The sequence below is a fragment of the Pseudopodoces humilis genome, chromosome 7 (genome assembly GCF_049639895.1).
Source record: "Pseudopodoces humilis isolate 2021_Gansu_Grassland_sample_001 chromosome 7, ASM4963989v1, whole genome shotgun sequence".
Classification (NCBI taxonomy): Eukaryota; Metazoa; Chordata; class Aves; order Passeriformes; family Paridae; genus Pseudopodoces; species Pseudopodoces humilis.
In genome coordinates, this window is record NC_142206.1 from 56,756,815 (window position 1) to 56,776,161 (window position 19,347).

Sequence of the window (19,347 nt, forward strand, 5' to 3'; positions counted from 1 at the left end):
GGTGTGTGGTCCCTGCTCTCATCTGCAGGGATGAGGAGGAAGCAAGATCTAGGATTGCTCTGTGCAGCCAAATTTCCTCTAGGGGCGAGAGGCAGGAGATGGGCACGTGGTGTTGGAATGAAATATTCATTCATACAGTAGAAACAGAGTCAATACACTCTGTGGGGCTGAACAAAACAGCCTGCTCACAGCTGCTCTGGAGATACATACACACTTTCCCCTTAGCTCTCTGCCATCCTCTATATTGAATTGTCTGTGTTTGCTGTGAGTCAGTGCTTTCATAGCCTGTGCACACTAAAATAATTACAAATACAGAATGGGATTGTAGGAAATTTTTGAGGGAGGGAAAGTTTTGCGTTACCTGTCTGATAATGGTGTGCATGTGCTTCAAATATTGAGGGAACCAAAAGATTTGTTCCATCTGGCTGCTTATTGTGAACATGATAATCTCCTGTTACCATTTATAAGAATTCTGTTTTGAGCACATTCAAACAGCTCATTGAGGTGAATTGTACAAATTGAGGAGGAATTACTGTGGAAAATGGAATTGGTAGCAAAGATTTTTTTTTTTCTTTCATCTTCATTCTGGACACCCACCTCTGGATTTTGAGGGGAGTCCTCTCTACACTCAAAGCATGACCAACACTGTTGTGTCTGGCTCTTGGACAGGTTGGATGGGGCTTTGAGCAAACTGATCTGGTGAAAGGTGTCCCTGCCCATGGAAAGAGATGATCTGTAAGGCCCCTTCCAACCCAAACCATTCAGGGAGTCCCATGTGCAGAGTGACGTTTCTAACTTGTTAGGAGACATTCCAGATCTGTGAGAGCTGGACAGATTTCGGATGAAGTGAGAGCTGGACAGATTTGCAGCATAGGTAACATGGAACATGCAGCCTTCCAGAGCAGCTGGAGCTGCTCTCTGATGACAGATATGGAGATGATGGGTCTTAAAGGCCAATGGTGCCTGCTTTAGACTACTCAGCAGAATGTCATTGAAGGGTTTTTTTTTTATATCTGGGGCTATTATTTACAGTATTTTCTGAGTCAGACTCCCAGTCCAGTTTTTCTATGTTCTGCCCAGATTATGTTACATTATTTATAAAATTTGCTTTACATGCAGAGTTTGTTTTACTGCTCTAAGACAAGTGCTTTGGGCTAAGAGTGCTGTGGTGCTTCCTCCTAATTGAAGGTTTTGGAAGGATCTGCTTTTGAATGTCAAAAATCCAACCAAATTAAATATACAGATACAAATGATATAAATCTAGCCCCTGATTCAAGTTGGTTTTATTCCTGATCATGAGTGTGATAAAGGACAATTTAAAAATATTGCAAAGTTTGGTCAATTTGCTTCCGGCTGTAAGTGTCTCAAAATCATCTTCCAGCCATACTTTTCTCCTGGTAGTCCAGTGAGAATTCACTATATTCTCTTTTCCCATCCCCTACACTGGGACTGTTCACATGCCCTGTAGGTGTGGCACTCATGGACATGGTTTAGTGATGGATTTGTCAGTGTTGGGTTAGCAGTTGGATTCGATGATCTTAAAGGTCTTTCCCAACCTAAATAATTCTGTGGTTCTGTGATTTTAAGTCTCAGGTGATCTTCTCTGATAGAGATCACAGGGAGGGGTGGATCAACTGAAGGCACTGGAGGTGTGAAGGATTTTTATTCCAGCTCAGACAATGAGTTACTCCTGTGACAGGCTGGTTATTCCTTTGGTTTTGCACTTCTCTCATCTTTTTAATCAAAAACAATATGCCCACTGGCAGGAAAATCACTTAGAAATCCCCCAGTATGAGTGCCAGTCTCCTTAGTTTCACAGGCATTATATAAAAAGCAGATTGTACATGGAAGTCAGGCTATATTGGGTGATGGGAGTTGATATGTGTTCTTCTGAGCTCACGTGGCACTCAGAATTGCATGTGTAGCTTGGGCTGATACATCAAATAATTGGTATAAGTGAGTGCTAAAATTAGGATTTTTAGGTGGAAGAACTTTTCATCTGCTGTGCCAGGAGGAACAGGGCATGCATGACTGAGATGCCTCTAACCTCCATTTAACCAAAATAAAGCCCTGCCTGGAGGTGTATCAGTAGGTCAGCCAGCATCCAGGAAAATCACTGATTTCCTGCCCAGTTGTCCACAGATGTGACCATGTGTGTCTTCATGAGCACATTGAAAGGACAGCTGTAAAACACTGAAATGCCGTTTATTGTCACAAGTTATATCAGTGTTTTCTAAACATTGCTGCTTATCAGCTAAGCTCTGTGATTTCATCACGCCTTTGGAAGAGCAGGCATCCTTTAATGGACCTACCCTGGCATTTGACACCTGGCATTCACTCCAGGCTTTGCTTTGATGCCTTTCCTTGCACATGAGATTTTCACAGCCACTGTTCCCACTGGAACATTTGCTCAGCATCTCTGCTCCGCCTTGTTTTGATTTACTGCCCTGACAGGTGGGATTAAAAAACAGTCTGCAAGGGAAATCTTGGCTCTAGTGAAGCTAATGGCAAAATTCCCACTGTGCTCAAAGAAATGGGATTATGTGTGGTGGGTACAGCTGGATTTGAAAAAGGTTGGATTTGGTGCTGGGATGGCACCCCTGTGGCCTGATTTTTGTGTGTCCCTGCTGTGCCAAAGCTGTGCAAAGAAGCCCCACTGAGGATGCCTGTGGGACCCATGAGCTGCACCTCAGAATTGATGTCTGCCCTTCACCTTGCAGAGTTTTGAATCTATTGATGTGTATCTGTACTTGCTGCTCCTTCTGGGCGGGTGTTTGGCTCTTGTAATTGATGCCCTGGCTGCTTTTGGATGCAGAGAGGTGTAAATGTGGTGTAGGGTTAGATGCCTTCTGTGCTTCACTTTTCCTCTGTCCTGGATAATTCCTCTTAAACAGCTGCTACTGCCCTGCAAACCCAGACCTGCCCTGATGCTGCTGCTCTGCATCCGGGCAAAGGACAGAAGAGCACAATGTGAAACTTCAGCTGAGGCTTTTCTGTGCCAAGAGATGCTTTAAGAGGGAGGTGGGAGCCCAGGTGTCCTGAATGACAACTGGTCTGTTTTAAAGGTGGAGAAAATGTCTAAGATTGTGCCTCCTTCTGTGTATTTCAGCAAGTCTTGCTTCTCTTTGATAAGTGTGTTTTCTGTGTAGTAAAATTCCCAGTAGCAGAGTGGTTTTGATATTTATGCCTTGTATAGTTTACACTCAAGGCATTTGACAAGCACTAAATGACAAAAAAAAAAGAAAGAAAAGGCAGAAAAATACAGAGTGATTGACTAAAGAAATAGGAGTCCCTCCATATGTACAAAATAGGACAGACTAAATTAAATTAAACTTGTGATAAGCAAAAATCTTATATAACTCATGCAGTGAAAGGCTCTGAGGTTCCTTTGGTGCTGTTAAAAATTGCCTTCTGAAAAATGTTTTTATTGTTCCAGAAGCCTTTAAAATGTCTCTTTATGTGTGAATATAATATGAGATTTGAGCATTACAGGTTTACTGCAACAATAAGCTGCTTGTAATTTAAAACATAAAGTTGATTGATCATCTTCTGAAGCACTTACTGGTATCGTCCATCTCCCATCATCAAGTAGGATTTGTCATTTTAACACTAATTAACGACAGCTTTCTCTAAGTCATGTAAAATCAAGCACTTCGACAAATTCTTGCTATTTTTTCTTGCAGGACTATGAGAAACATTGTTTTAAGTCTCAAGAAAACAAAAGAGAGAATTAAAAAAAGGCATGGATTAAAAAAAAATTAAAAAATCAAACTTTTTGTTGTTATCTCATGTATAAATGTATGAAAGGTTATATAGGTGGTTTGAAAACCAGCAGTAGGCTGTGTTCTGCGTGTCCTCGAGACAGCTGTGCATGTTAATGATAATCAGGACATTAATGAAGCCTCGTGCCTGGCTAAAACCATTTCCTGCTGTCAGCTGCTGTAGGGGCATCTCCTTTGCTGTCCCAAAGGTGACAGTCTTGCCATGCCATTTATAGAGTCACAGAACCATTTGGGGTGGGAAAGACCTCTGAGATCATGGAGACCAGCCACTACCCCAGCACTGCCACCTTCACCACGAAGCCACGTTCCCAAGTGCCACATCCTCGTGTTTTCTGGACACTTCCAGGAGTGGCAATTCCACAGCATTCCTGGGCAGCCTGTTCCAGTGCCTGACCACCCTTTCAGTGCTGTTTTTCCTAATATCCAGTCTAATCAATGTCTGTGCCTGTGTTACCAGTGAAGAGGCAGCTGTAGTGATGCTGAGATGTTGCAGCCACTCTGATGCCTCCATCACCCAGACCAGGCAGCAGCTTGTTGTGGGAGCAGCTCCACTGCTTCCCTGGGCTGGCTGTGAAGAGAAAAGATTGATGGTCTGGCCTTCATTGAGTACTTTGATGCTTGCCGAGCCTCTAACCACTGTGTTGTTTTATTGTTTCTTTCAGAGCAGTAGGCATAAAATAAATGTTTATTGAACCTTTGGAGGTCTGTTGATCAATAAGAGAAGCTGCACTGAAACCACAGAGGCACTGATAGCTTTTCCCTTTCATATTCACAGTATTTTCTGTTGGAGGTTTCAGCTGAAGCTAAACTATTTGTGAAAGAAGAGAACGGGGGGAAAAAAATAAAGTCTGATCAATTAAAAATATATTCATCCAAGAGTCTGAAAGCTTTTATCTGATGTTCCATTTTCTTTCAGTTCTGTAATTGGGAATTTGCACAGAGCAGCCTTCACTTATTTTTAATCCAGGGGAGAATGACAATAAAAGCCTGGCTGTTTCCTTACAAAGGCTGTCAAAAGTAAGGTCAGGGGGTTGGGTTTGCTTACACCAGCTGGAGGTCTGACCTGGAAAAGAATGCAAAGATGAGATGGTTAAGTGGCAAGAAATAGCAGAATTAAAATCACATTTTCATATTCTCAGCCTGGAGAGGGATGAGTCTCCAAAAACTTTTTAGTATTTTCCACTGAACTATTAAAGAAATGCAGTTTACAGTAAGGAAAATGAGGATGAATTTGGTTGTTTGGTAGCAGTGTAGACATAGCTACACATTGCAGCCCTCACTGTTTAAATCCGTCCTCTATTTGTATTGGTATTTAGTAAAAGAATTCCAATTATCTTATTGTCCCAGATGCATCTTGACAAGATTAGATTTGCAGGCATCGGTTCAGCAAACAGGCTTTACCTGTAGTAGCTTACATCCCTCCTCCAGAAGGATTTTCAGGAGGATTGAGCAAAATTTGTGAGATTTTAGAGGTTTTGATCAATTTTCTCTGTTTTGACAGCAATACTGCCATGGCCTGCAGCTGTGGTGATGATGGCTTCATAAGCCTTCAGCTCTTTTTTCTAACCATATATCCTTAAAGATATTCTCAGTAAAGCACTTAATGAAGCATTATGTTGGATTTATTTGCAGTCGTTTACAGTAAGAAAGTGGTCATGGTTACTCGCTATTGTAGGTGTCCTTGTGACACACTAAATATTTAAATGGAGTATAAATCATAATTAAACCTTGGTAAATGACAGCTCCTAGCATCTTCAATATTTTTGCTGTTAAAGGTGACTGTAACAATGTTGTTGCTTGTCTAGAAAAAAAAGACAATTTCTTTTTTTCAGTTTTATGTATGGTGAGCTGACAGACAAGAAGACCATTGAAAAAGTCAGACAGACTTTCGACAACTATGAGTCAAACTGCTTCGAAATTCTCCTCTACAAGAAGAACAGTAAGTATATATTTGTGTGTGGTGCTGGGAGTGATAAAGCATATTTAAAGCATGTAATAGGCTGAGAAGAAATTTTCATTTTGACATATGAGTAAATTTGGGGCAAGATTTGGAGAAGAAGCAGGTATTTTGGTTGCCACAGCTCAGGAAGAGAGCTCTCTTTTCAGGCCAAGCATTCAGATTGCCAAGAATAGTAGTTGTTCCCTGCTGTTCTCTAGTCTGACTCCTTCTTTCAAAAATATATTTAGTTTTGAGGATTGTTTCCCTGAAGGGAAACCGACTGGGTTTAGTGAAAGGAAATGCTGAATGAGGTTCCCCCACATCCCTCAGGAAACTCCCCCATGTCTCCACAAGTGAGAACCCAGGCCCTGGTTGCCGTGAGTGGCTGCTCCCGGCGGTGTCGAGATGCTCCGTGGTGTGTAAACCAACACGTACAAGCTCTGGGGAGAGTACTAGGCCTGGCACATAGCCCAGGGATTAGTGAGAAAACCAGGGACTTCAACAGCTTAGTGAGATTCAGGGCCTGTGTTCCTTCTTTCTTGGCACTGGGTTTGCAGGAAGTTGCCAGAACCAGAGATTTTCTTCATTTTGTCTTAACCACGAGCCATTCCAGTCACATTTTCTGTCTGGGCAGTGCTGGCTTGTCGACCTTAGGGCTCATTCTGAGCACAGCCCCATGCTGTTGTGGGGCCTCACGCTGGACCTGTGCATGGTGGGCAGGTCTGCTGAGCTGGTGGTTGCAATTCCTGCTGTTGTCAGTGGAAATGGACGGCCTCCTTCACTAGCACAGACCATCTTCCCAACATAGAAAGCCAAAACTCAGATTAAATGAGCTCTAGAAAAGCTGTTTCCTCTACTCTGCACAGAATTAGTCCAGCTGACTGGGTTGGTGGCCAAGAGCAGTCCAAGACCAATCCTGATGGAGATGTTCTCCAGTTTGGCCTTCAGTGCCCTGTACTGGGTGTAGGTGCTGTGGGCCTGGGCATCTTTCCCCCTGGTCCACCCGCCTGGAGCCCAGAATCTGAGGCTGTGCCTCCCCTGGGTGGGCTTTGATGCTGGCATGGGATTACCAGAGCTTTTCCCTGCATGCTGTGGCTGAGGGAAGGGAATGTTGTGCCTCAGGAAAGAGCTCCCTGTGCCTGACTGCCCCATTTCACTGCAAACTCACCTAAACCTGCCATGACATTGAAGGGAGCATCCTGGACACCTCCTCTTATGCTTTACCTCTGTTTTCCCTTTTTAGACTAAACCTTCCTGTGTGGGCAATAAAGTAGCAGGAAATTGTAATAGCAGGAAAACTGTAGAATTCTCCAGTTCTGCCTGCATCAAGGCATTTTAGCCAACATGTTAATTAAAGAGAGAAGCCAGAGCAGCTCTGAAGTCCAGCTGTTCCTGCAGGTGCCCAGGGGAGCCCTCCAAAGGACCTCTTTTTGGTTCCTAAGCCACATATGGATGTGTCTGTTCCACAGATTTTCTGCTTCTCTTCCCGTTTCCTGTGCAGGTCATCTGGATGCCCCCTCACATCAGTGGAATTTCCTGGGACAGTCTCAGGTTGGGTATCTTTGCTGGTGGTGGTGCCCAGCACTGCCATGCCCTGTGTCCATGTCATTTCCAAAGTAGATCCCAGAGACTCGGTGCTCTACCCAACTCTGGCTTCTCTTAGTAAACGCTGGAGCAGCTCTTGCTCTAGAATGGGCCTGAATTAAATTCCTTTCTATTTTATTTATGTATAAAGAGAGGAAAGTCTTCTCTTGATGACTTTGCTGTAACAAGGCAGACACTTTTTGCTTTGGGTTGTGGGTTGTCTGCTGGAGCTTGATGATGCTGCAGAGATTTATTGAGCTGCAGCTGCCTTAATAAAATCTTCACCTTTGCCCAGATCTCCAAGCCGACACTTTCCATAAGTTTTGCAGGATTACAGAAGGGCTTTATGGAAAATTACTCAATATTCCTCTCTGGGCTTGAGTCACTTCTCATCCATAACATCTGTTGTCAGCTTTCTTCTCCATCACCCAAAGCCCAGAACCCAGAATGCTGACAGGCTCACCTCTTGGCTCCAGCTCAGCAGCTGGTGTGGTGTGCTCAGGGTTTGATTCCTTTTGCCATTCTCTGAGCCTTGTGGAAGATGGTCTTTTAAGACACTCCTGCTTATCCTCCAGGCTGAAAATTGGAGCAGAGAAGGAAATTAAGATTAGTTATCTGTTGGTATGAATGTACTTCTGCAGAGTGAAGGTGGTTACTCTGTGGAAGGGCTTGTGTTTATCACCTACATGAGGCTTGCAGTGCCTTCAGAGCACCCTCCCACCCACATTTTCAAACTGTAGGTCCAGGTGTGCTATGTATTTTTGATAATGTGGCACAAAGTGGGTTGTTTGGTTGTTTGTTTGGTTTTTTTTTTTTTCTCTTTTACCCATTCCCTTTTGCTTTTGGCAGAGGAAGATTTTGAGTTTTTCGGGTTGTTTTCCCATCCTTCCCTGCTGTGTTAGAGATGATCTTTAAGATGTTCTCTGCAGCATCTGTTTGACTGCTGCCTCCTCACCCCCCCTTGGTGTTCTAACCCAGCTTGCAGGTTCCAGCTTCAAGACTTGAAAGCTTGTTACAACTCTCTTCTGCTTTGCTGCAGAATTCCCTTATTATATAGTCCTTACCTCTGCCCACACAACTATTCACCAACCACATTAGGCATGCCTGTTTATACATACACACACACACACACACATATATATATGCACACATACATATATATATATGTATATATATGTATGTATATATATATGTACATGCATGCCTCTCTCTATATATGTGTATATATATATGGTAATACTCAGGAAACCTCTTTACCTGCTTTTTTTTAATTTTATTGCTTCTACAGCAGTAGCTACCTTGCCTCTGTCTGATTTTTGTCAGCACCCTTGTAAAGGGTGTTTTGCCTACTCGCTTTCATCTCAAAGGGTACCAATAGATTCCCAGGTGTAAGTGCAAGATACTTCTCCAGAAAGCTGCAGCACTCTGTTTTAGTAGTTATGAAAAGTCTTTTGTCTTGGGTTAGCAACTGGGAATTAAGATAACCAAGTAATCAGCATAATGGCTTTGGAATTATCACAAAAAAGCGGTCCCACATCTCTCCCACTTCTCCAGTTTACTAGTAGAGAGTTACTGGTTTAAACCTGGTTGAATTTCAATAAGCCCTTGTGGGTTTTAGCCTTCCCCACAGTAGTCCTAGCCCAAATGGTTTTCTCTGCCCTCTGCGATCTGTGCTGCAGATCTGGCACAGCTCCCGGACCTGGTGCATCAGAGGAGATTTGAGGGGGCCAGCAGTGCCCCTGTGTGATAACAGTGGCCAAGAGGCTTGTGTCAATGTGTCAGCTCTCAGGCAGCTCAGGAGAAAAGCCATTCTGTCAACTGGCTGAAAGCACATCAAATCCCAGAGGTAATTAGCTGGCTGTGAAGGCATTTGTGGTGCAGTGTGTGTAGGTGCTCATTTGGGAGGGAGGGACACGGAGCTTTGCTGGATGGAGAACATCTGACATTCACAGCCCTGCAGGGGAACAGGGTGTTTCTAAGAAAATTGCTCCAAGTGTTCTAGGATTCCACCCCTTGTGGAGCACACCTGCATGATCTGTGTAGGGGACTGCCACGTGTGTGTCAGCCTGGGAAACCAGCTTCAGCTCCTGAGCACCTGCAGGAGCCCTCTGCAAACAGGGGGGATTTACCAAAAGCCAAGCTGACCACTCCAAAGCCAAGGGCAGTTTTTGGCTGTTTATTTGATGGGTGGTAGGATTTGAAAAACACTTGGTTTCATTTCAGGAGTTAAGTAGAGATAATTGTGCTGGGAGAGTGCTGCACTGGGCAGGGCAGTGAGGAGGTGGAGGTGTGCCCTGAAGCATAAAAAAGAAATCAAATCTGATTTGTCCTGATAGGACATTGAGAGCCCAACTCAGGTCCTCTTAAATAATGTAGTCATATAAAATTTGGAGCAATTCACAGTATAGTCCATAATTTTTGGATTTGATAGCTCCATGTTATGTAAAGAGAGAATCAAAAATGCCATCCACGTGTTTTTTCTCACCTTTCTACCTTTCAGACCTAAGTAAGTGTGACATGCTGGGAACAAACAAGAACAAGAGGGAAGAATAATGTATTTTATTTCAGAATGAATTTTTGTATAGCCTTCTGTCTCTGTTTATCATCTAGCTAGATTAATGAAGCTTTAAAAATGGGAATATGTTGATTTCCTTGGAGGAAGTAAAATTAAAAACTCTGGAAGATGCAGAAATACTGAGAAATACACACCTAAACTACATGTGTGTTTAATACTGTGTAAATGTTATGGGTTGGGGGTAGTTTGTGCTACACCACATTCCAATGTCACTTTTTTCTCTGCTCCAGGAACCCCAGTTTGGTTCTACATGCAAATTGCGCCTATAAGAAATGAGCACGAAAAAGTGGTTTTGTTCTTGTGCACTTTTAAGGATATCACTTTGTTCAAACAACCAATTGAAGATGATTCAACAAAAGGTAAACATGAAATATATTATTATTTTTTGTGAATGATAGAAGTAAATGCTTGAGCTCAGACCTGTCACAGGGATGTGTCATGTCTATGATCTGTGTCTTGAAGTGAGGAAATGTTTTGTGACCTGTCAAAGTTTCAATGCCACTCTCCTAAATTATTTTAAAAAACCCAAAAAGGATAAATCATCATGAGTGGAAATTCCCTACCAGTGTTTTTCTAGAGTCACAAGCCTTCCTTTTTCCCTGCAATTCAGTTCTTCATCACTACAGCTGGCACTTTCTAAAAAATTACACTGTTTTGAGTAGTTTGAATGCTGTGCTGTTTTGGGAGATCTTTCTGTTATGGGACAGGTGTCATCATTTCAGGAAAAAAATAATTCCAGCTCCTTGTGATGAGATGCTGATGTTTCTTCCTTTTCTCCCTCTTGGAGGTGAAAGGTGATGGAAGCAGCCTGCTTGAATCCTTGATTATTGCTCAGGAGTGATGACTGCGTGGCAGTGGGCATCGTGCTCATTAATTAACAGCTGCAGGGCAGGATTTTGTTGGAATGCTCTTGTCACTGAACAGCTCATGGCCAGGCCTGCAGCCTTGCAGGAGAAACTGGTGGGGAAAGGTACAGAGAGGATCTGGCAGCATCATCCTCTGCTTCAGTTCCAAAACACGTCTTGTGTCAGGTTTACATGTGTATTGCTTTGGGTGAAACAATGCACGCTCACATAAAGAAGGACATTATCCACGTCTCCTGGAAGTTGCCTCCTGATGATTAATTTTTTGCTATGTTTTTCCCTTCACACTTGAAGAAGGCTTGATATCTCACTTGGAGCTGGTATGCTCTAAGCCATCTTCTTTAGGATAAAGTTGGTATCATTTGAATGCAAGCAGCATTTAAAGTAATTTCTCAATATCTAGATAGCACTTATTACAAGTGTTTGGATAACTGAAAACTCAGTTCATAAAGGCAGACTTAAAATGAAAGGCTCCCCTCTGAGCTAACACTAAATATGACTTTTTTTTTTTGTCTAAAGAGTATTATCCATAAAATTATAAGATCCTGATATAGGAATACCTTCTCAGCCATCATAAACTTTATTGCCTCTACAATTTAACTAGCAACCTGCAAATGTTCTTTATTTCACTTTCAGCTCTATAATGTGGAGTTCTGTCTGGAAATAATCCGAGTTTTTTAGGGTAAATGCCAGTTAATTAAAAGGACTTTGTAGGTATCTGAAGGCATAGGACTGGCTCCTTGCTGCAGTGTATGTAATATATAGTGTGAGCTCATCAAGGAAAAAGCCAGTCTCTGCAAGGATCCTCTTGTAAGGTTTCCTATTTCCTGCTTTCTAGGGAAACCAAGATATATTTCACATGGAACCAGCTCCTAAATCCCCTCTTTTTCCCAGCTCTGCCCCACTTCCCGCAGGACTTGTTGCACTGAGAAGTGTTGGGCTGCAGCAGGACAGAGAAAACATACTGAAGGTGGCTCTCAAATGCAGGAATGATGAATGTTGCCTCCTTTGGATTCTCAGCCTGGGAGATTCAAACTCTGCTGCCTTCCCTGGGGAGGCAGGGATGTGCTCCAGGGGCTGAGCTCTTCCCCTCCCCATCTTGTGGCTCAGGAGGAGCAGAGCCCATGTGGCATCCAGACCAGGAATAGATGTTCCTAAGGGAAAGAGCAATAGCAGTGAAATGCATGACTTGTGTGCTGCTGCTCTGCACTGAAGGGCACCATTAGTTAAAGTGCCAGGTATTGGTGATGGACATCACAAAATACTGCCCTCAGCAGCCAGAGAGGTTTGGCTCTATGTCTAAAGAGCCCTTACTTCTGTCAAAGTCATACTCCAAAACCCCCAAAACTCAAACAGAACATCACAGAGGCAGTGCAGCCACATTTCCCAAGTGCCTTTAAAGCATAGAATTGGAGCCTTAAGAATCTGCTGAGGGTGCTTTGATTGGAGAGCATCGATCTGTGCCTCCAACAAACCTCATCATTACAAACCACTGACCCGATTTTTCTTCTGCACTTGTATAAATTAAGGCTTGTCTTTTGCATCCTTGATGTGAGGAAAACATTCAAATATTTGCAGCATTTTACTACAGGGGTGGGAAAGCAGCACTGTTGCATTACCCTGTGTGTCTCAGCTGTGTGGGTCTCTGGGAACCCACAGCACTGGGATTGTTGTGTTTTTGTGTCAGACATGGTGCTATGAGAGATACATAATTCATTGTTCCTGCAGATAACATTACAGCACGCTTAGAAGCTGCCAGGCCACTTTCTTTTTGAACTATGAGATTGGTAAACATATACGTTAAAATCTAGTGGAGAATTTTTAAAGTCTTGTGGAATGAAGGGTTTCCATAAAACACTACTGTTGAGTGCTGGGATTTGCCATTGAAAGGGCTATTTTATTTTTTTTTTCCTTTTTGAAAGAAGGATATTTCTTAAGAAATTCTGCCAGGACCATGCCATACATAATACATAAGTAACTATGGTGCAGATGAGTTACTGTGTGTTACTTATGGGAGCAGTAAATCTGAGATAAAAAATTCAGCAGGAATAAAATATTGATGCCATTATGCAATAATCTCTCCATACCAAATCGTTCTGCACTGTTCAAAGGTGTGTTGCTTTGTTGTGAAGCTTCAGTAAATCACACTTCTGTGAGGTACTTAAATCATGCCACTGGTTGTACCTACACTGCAGAGTGTCTGTGTGTCCCCACTCCTGGAAATACCTGGCTGGGTGGACAGATCTGCTTGCTTTGGGGTTGGCATCTTGTGGAGAGCTTGCCAGGGAGCAGCAGGTTTGGGGGACAGGGAGTGGTGCTGAGGGTGCAGATCTGCCCCAAAGTGTGGAGCAGCTTGTTGGGTTTGTGAAAACAGGACAGACAAATGAAACAGTTGTCTTATTACAAAGCACATTGCCAGGGGGAGGTGGGATTTTTTTCCCCCTGATGTGGGCTTAAAAACGTGCTTGTTGAGTTCAAAAAATGCAGCTGATTTCACAGGGACAGCCCTGTGTGAGCAGAGGGAGTCACAGAGGTCTGGGACACTGTGACAGATGGTGTGTGTCCCCGCTTACCTGTGTCCTCACCACTTGCTCTGTTAATGCTGAAAGGAGGAGGAGGAGGAGGAGGAAGAATGGAGGAGGAGGAGTGAGCTTTGCTTGCCAGAGGGAGTAAAAGTAATGAAAATTTTTCCCAGGCTTACCCAAGAGGCTGTGAATTTGCTGCAGGCCAGAAAGATGTTGAAACTTACTGGACTGTAAGCAAGACTGGAGAAAAGGGATATTTACAAGCTACCTTTCTCTCATAAAATACAGTGACAGAGATCAAACCCCTTGTTTTCTGAGAGGGTGCAGGCAGTCAACACTAAAGATTGGACTGACTTGTTTTCTTGTTACTCGTGCTCCAATCTATTATTGCTGGGTGATGCGTGGGAGACCTGTGATGTATGGCAATGTAACAGTGACCAAAAAGTGCTGTAAAGCCATTCCTTGTAAATGGAAAATTACTTTAAAAAGTGTCTAACCAGTCAAAAGTGTCAAAACTCTCTAGCGGAAGCAGCAGAAATGGTAATGGAAGGGAAGGATCAACTGCTGGTTGATGTGTTCTCTCCTGGGTGAAGGTGCCACTGGCAGCTGTGGAGGTCTGGAGGACAGAGGGAGCATCCTCCATTGGTTTGGTTTTTGGTTTGGTTTTTTGGTTTACAGTGCCCCAGCTCCAGAGCCAGTGGCTGATGAGCTGTGGATGGGGGCAGTGTGGAAGAAGAAGAGGTGTGAGAGTTCTTGGTGAGGCAGGAGGTGATGGCTGCACTTGGTGTCACTGGACCAGTGCCTTGTTTTCTGCTGGAGGAGCTGTGCTGTGTTTGTCTGATCTCTCCTTTCCTTCTCCTGCTCCTCTTTGCTAATAGGAGTATTTGTCTGATGTGGATTCAGTGGCAAGCAGCAGGTCCCACCTGTGGTGGCAGAGGGCCAGATCCCCAGGTGTCCTGGCTCGAGGCTGTGCTCAGCAGAGGTGGAAGGCCAATACAAGCATATGAAAGATCCTATTATGTATTTTTTTAAGTGAATAAAACCCAAAGAATCTTTCTTTTTTTTAATGTTTGTACCATTGTCGGGTCACAGTTGGATGCTTTTATCAGCTTGCTGAGCTTTTATTCTATCTTTACCCAATGGCCTTTTAAAAACATCTGAAGATTTTCAATTCCTCCAAAGACACACAGTAGTAATAATTGTCTGTTTATTTGTCAGGAAAAAAATGAAGCCATTTTTCTGGGCCCTAACTATTAGAAGGGTGAATGGGGCCACTTAAAATGTTAACACCATTTGAAGCCAGGAGTGCTGTAGATTCTATTGAGCAGAAAATTTAAGTATAGGAAAAAAAAAACAACCCAAAGCAGCATTTTTGGTTAATAATGGAGTTTCACCTAGTTGTGCAATGTTTTTATTCCTTTTGTTACCATCTGTGAAAAAATCCGTGGCCTCAGGGTAAACTTAGAATTTTTTTTTTTGCTAGGATTCTCACTGGTTATCTGGAGTGCCCATGGAGTGAAATATCAGGTTTGTCATGTCTGGAGTGATGGGGAAGTTCTAGTGAATAATGATGGGATGTTGAATCAGGATGCAAAGTTGTGTTAACGAGGCCCCTACAATTCAGGACAGTGTGCTGTTAACAGAAGGGATCAGGAAATGGCACAGCAGGATCCTGAAATTGCTTTTTTTCCTCCCCCCACTTTTTTTTCCTTTTCACTTGATAGAGCCAGACTCTGATAATCAAGTCTGTCTGGGACAATGCTGTAATGCTTCCAGTGATATAACTCTTTATAGTTATATAACTCTATATAATGATACAACTCTATCTCAGAGTGTGACAGGGCTATAAAAAGTGTAGTAGTTGCAGAAATATGCACTTATGGCTTGCTAATCCTTGCTAAGCCTATAATTCTGATCCTTTTTTATCTTTAATAAGTGCAAGTTATTAAGCATATATAACTAGTTGCACATGGGAACTTTTTTTTCCTTGAGGGGGTATCAATCCTGGTGATAATAGAAGAAGTGGGTGGAGGGATTAGAGCATGAAAATAAGGTTTCTACCTTTAGCTGAAGCACAGTGTACCCTGTTGAGTACATCACCTTGACAGTAATCCATCACAGTAATTTAATAGGTTAAAATTTGGATATCCTTAACATGTTTTTATTGCACTTTTCTGTGGCTGTAATAACAAGGGTCACAATAGAGACCCACTTGTTCTCATGCTGCTTCCTTTTGCTGTGATCTGCAGTTTCCCTCCTTTCCAGGCAGCAGGATCTCCTCCATTTCTCCATTCTCCCCTGGTCCAGGGTGCAGCATCCAGGGATTCCTGGGCTGGGAGAAAGGACCTTTGTGGGGCAGGGGGGATGACAAAAGAATGGGCATTTTCCAGGACACCAGGTGGGTTTTCAGTGTCAAGAGCAGACAACTCAGTGCAATGATGCAGAGAGGTAATGTCTCTTGGTACTTAGACAGTTAGATAATATTTAGATAAAATACTGTTTTAGATAGCCATTTGGGACAGGCACAGCTTGCCAGTAGCCTGGAAGACCTTCCAAGGTTGCTTTTTTCCTGTTACTCATCCCTGATATGTCTTCAGTGACGTGCTGCTGGCACTTTCTGCAGACACTGCACAGGCTGAATAGTCACAGAGAGAGTTGTTTCCTCACTTTTAGGACTGATGCACCAATCCTTATTTTCATTCCCTCTTCCCCCTCTGTATCCTTTTTTGCCTTACTGCTGCTGGAGACCCACTGTGATGAAGAAGAGGGAATTTCCATATCCAGGGTTGTTTAGTTTCTTTCACAGAAATGAATTACTTTTTTTCTGAATCTGATACAGCCCTTGGAGCCCTTTGTGGGCTCCATCAGCAACTCACCAATGCACATTAACTGTCTGCAAATTTCTGGAAGTTTAATGTGCAATGAAAATGAATTCCCATTGAAATCAAATTTAACCCTGTGAGAGACTGAATTAAACTGGAAGTGGATCTTTGAAGCAGCAGCTGTTTGTAGACGGATACACTTTGTATGTAGAAAACTAAGCACTCATCAGCCAAAGCTAAAATAATAAGTATAAATGTAGTGCAGTTTAAAAGTCTGATCTGTGTAACACAGGGCATTTCACTTCACAAAGTTGCTCCTCTGTTGAACCCATGAACTTGTGTGTAACTAAACCGTTCCCTCCAGGGAGGCAGCCAGTATTGATTTAGAAGAGGCTGAGCATCCACTACATTACTTAATATTTTTTGTGCTTCTCCATTACACTTTTGGCATTAAAGAAGTGTCAAATAAGCCTGGCTTCAGCTTCTTGCAGTGGCATCTTCTTATGTCTTTTTTTTTTCCCACTGTATTAAGAAAGCCCCACTAAGGCATTTACACATATAATCAGCTCATCACTGTGCCTTCATTTGATAAAGTAAATGAGTTCAGCTCCTTAAACCTCTGTCTAGACTGAATTTGGAGGTCTGGTGATGGCAGATACATGGATGTTTTAGCTGCCTTTTAATCCAGCTCATTGGCAGCAGTAGGGATGAAGCTGTGGTGGCGTGGATTTCAGCCTCCCAGGTCCCCGGTGAGTTTCTGCAGCAATTATTGTGGCCAGGTGGGTTTCCAGCTAATTCCTCATCATTGCCCATTGCTTAGCCTCCAAGCCCAGTTCTTACTGTCATGCATCCAAGGAGCAGGTGACTTTTTGCCAAAGCCAATTACATGCTGAATTGCTCATCTACCAAGACCTTTGGATCCTTTTCAGAACTGTTCTTTGCTTGGGACATTTTCCCCTCCCGTGCTGCAGTTACAATTTCCATTGCTTCTCTGGATGACTGTTCCCCATTTAAAACATGTTTTAATGGCACGTGCCCAGTTACCAAGCACCTCATCCTGTTTGACTGTCCTCAGTGCTTTTTAGCATTTCTCTAATCCTCCTGTCATTTGACACTTCCATCAGGCATTTTAGAAGGACTTTCAAACCCTGGAGACAAGCACTGAACAGGATGCCTGGCCACTGGTGTCCAGAAGGCTCCCACTAATAAATTTTTACTATTTTCCACTGCTCCTTGTTTGATACTTGCCAAGTAACAAGCTCTTCACCCATTGAACCTGTAATTTACTGAACTGTGTGGTCTGAATATCTCGTTGAGAGTGTCACACAAGGGTCAATTTGGTGAAGATTGCTGTGCAAGAGGCTTTGGCCACTCTGTGTCTCTGGCGTGATTCAAATACAGAACCAGGATGAGGTGAGGGGATGAGCACTTTGCTATCTGACTAACCCCTAAAAGCCAGTTGACTGACATTTACAGTAATTAGTATTTTCCTTTTTTCCCCTTCTTCTTCCCAGAATTTGCACCTGTTTTTATACACTTATGGGAAGTAATTCCCCAGTGGCCCTGTGTCTGTGTATAAAGTTTAGCCTTATTTGCAGAAAAGTGAAATGCAAGAAGTTGGGCACTGTACATTTAAGGCTATTTGAGAATTAAATTAAAAAATATATTGTAATTTTAAAATGTATGCCTAGTGTAGTCTAGAGTTATATAAATCTTAGCTCTTCTTATCAGCAGATCTCAAAATGGCTTGCAAATTAGGTAATTAGCATTATCTTCATTTTAAGGAGCAGAAACTGAAGCTCAGAGAGGTAAAATGATATGCCCAAGATTACCCATTAGTTCTTCATCCATACTGAGCTCCTCAGCAGTTGCAGTGGGTGGATGGTAACTGGGAAGACAACACTGAGCAAGAAGGGAGGTTGGATGTAAAAATTATTCCAGGAGTGCAATGCAATATCAGACAGTGGAACACGCAGAGTTTCAATTTCAAAAATTTATCCCGATATTTTGAATTTCATTTTAATAGACTCTAAGTCCAGAAATATTTTTATTGCACCATGGGAATGATTGAACATTGTTTGACTATTAATCTGTTTATTCAGGAATCCTGTTTATTCCTCTCTCTCTCTAAAAACCCAATACTGGGATTATTAAATTTTCCAAAGAGACAGTGAACTCTTTCAGACGTACTTTGCCTGCAGTAAAGAGCAAACAGCCAGCCAAAAAGTCTGGAAATAGTTGGGATTTATACATGCTAACTCTTTATGCCAAAGGATGATCCATGTTACCAACTGAATTCCACACTTCCTAACTCTGAGCAGTGCTATCTCTTTGCTCTTGTGGGTAAGACATAAATTATAATATTATTTAAACATTCTGCATGTTAACTGTTTCATGCCTCACAGTGAGATCAGAACAATCTTTCCATGGCTGGGATCTGCTCCCTGTGCTCCCTCAGGCAGGAATCAACACAAGCACTGCCAGAATTGTCCTCTGCAATTGTTTTTTTTCCCACAGAATATAATTCCTAACCCAAGTGTATTCCCTGCAGTCTAAGGTAGGGGATAGCTCCCTGCTATGCTGATTTAAAAGTCATCATTATTTAAGACCAGACAAACCCTGACAAAAAGGTTAATTGCAACCCAGTAGAGCTACACTAATGCTTCTATAGGGGAACGAGTCATGGCTAGGTTTTTCAGAGCAAGTGCATCATAAAGGGCATTAACATTTCACCTTGACATTTTAAACTCTTCATAAACTCTCATGTATGAATTTAGTTTTAAAATAACATAATATAGTTTATGAACCGAATATTTTTTTTGAGTGTGGCTGCTAGCTGTGTGGTTAGATCTGCATTTGGAACAGTACACAAATGCAAATTTTCAACTCCTAATTAAATTATGGTGAGAGTTCTAAAGGTTTAATTGCTTTCATTTAGTTATATTTGAAAATGTTTGCTGTTTTGTGAGCTTTGTGAGCTTGGAAATCCTTCTGTTTCCAAGGTTTTGTCTCCACATAACCTTTAAGAAAGAGTCTTAGATGTCTTTTCCAACCTAAACGATTCAATGATTCTGTCTCATCCATTCCAGCATCGCTTCTGCTTGGGGAAGACTCCCTTGCTGCACTTTCTTTGGACTTTCTGGTTCTTTTTATGCTCTGCCACACACTGCAACAACATCTTGGGACTGGCTGGTGTTTCCCCTTACCAGGGAAGGCAGCAGAGATGAGGAGGGGTGTTTGTGTGCTGGATCCACCTG

General features: G+C 42.6%; 1 protein-coding gene across 1 annotated transcript in view; it reads left to right on the plus strand.

Moving 5' to 3' along the window:
* KCNH5 (potassium voltage-gated channel subfamily H member 5) overlaps nucleotides 1–19,347 on the plus strand; it is a 148,657-nt gene that overhangs the window by 13,848 nt on the left and 115,462 nt on the right. The window contains exons 3-4 of the mRNA XM_005520053.2: nucleotides 5,615–5,721; nucleotides 10,111–10,239. Of these exons, the coding sequence (XP_005520110.1) occupies nucleotides 5,615–5,721; nucleotides 10,111–10,239 (236 nt within the window). The remainder of the gene's footprint in view (nucleotides 1–5,614; nucleotides 5,722–10,110; nucleotides 10,240–19,347) is intronic.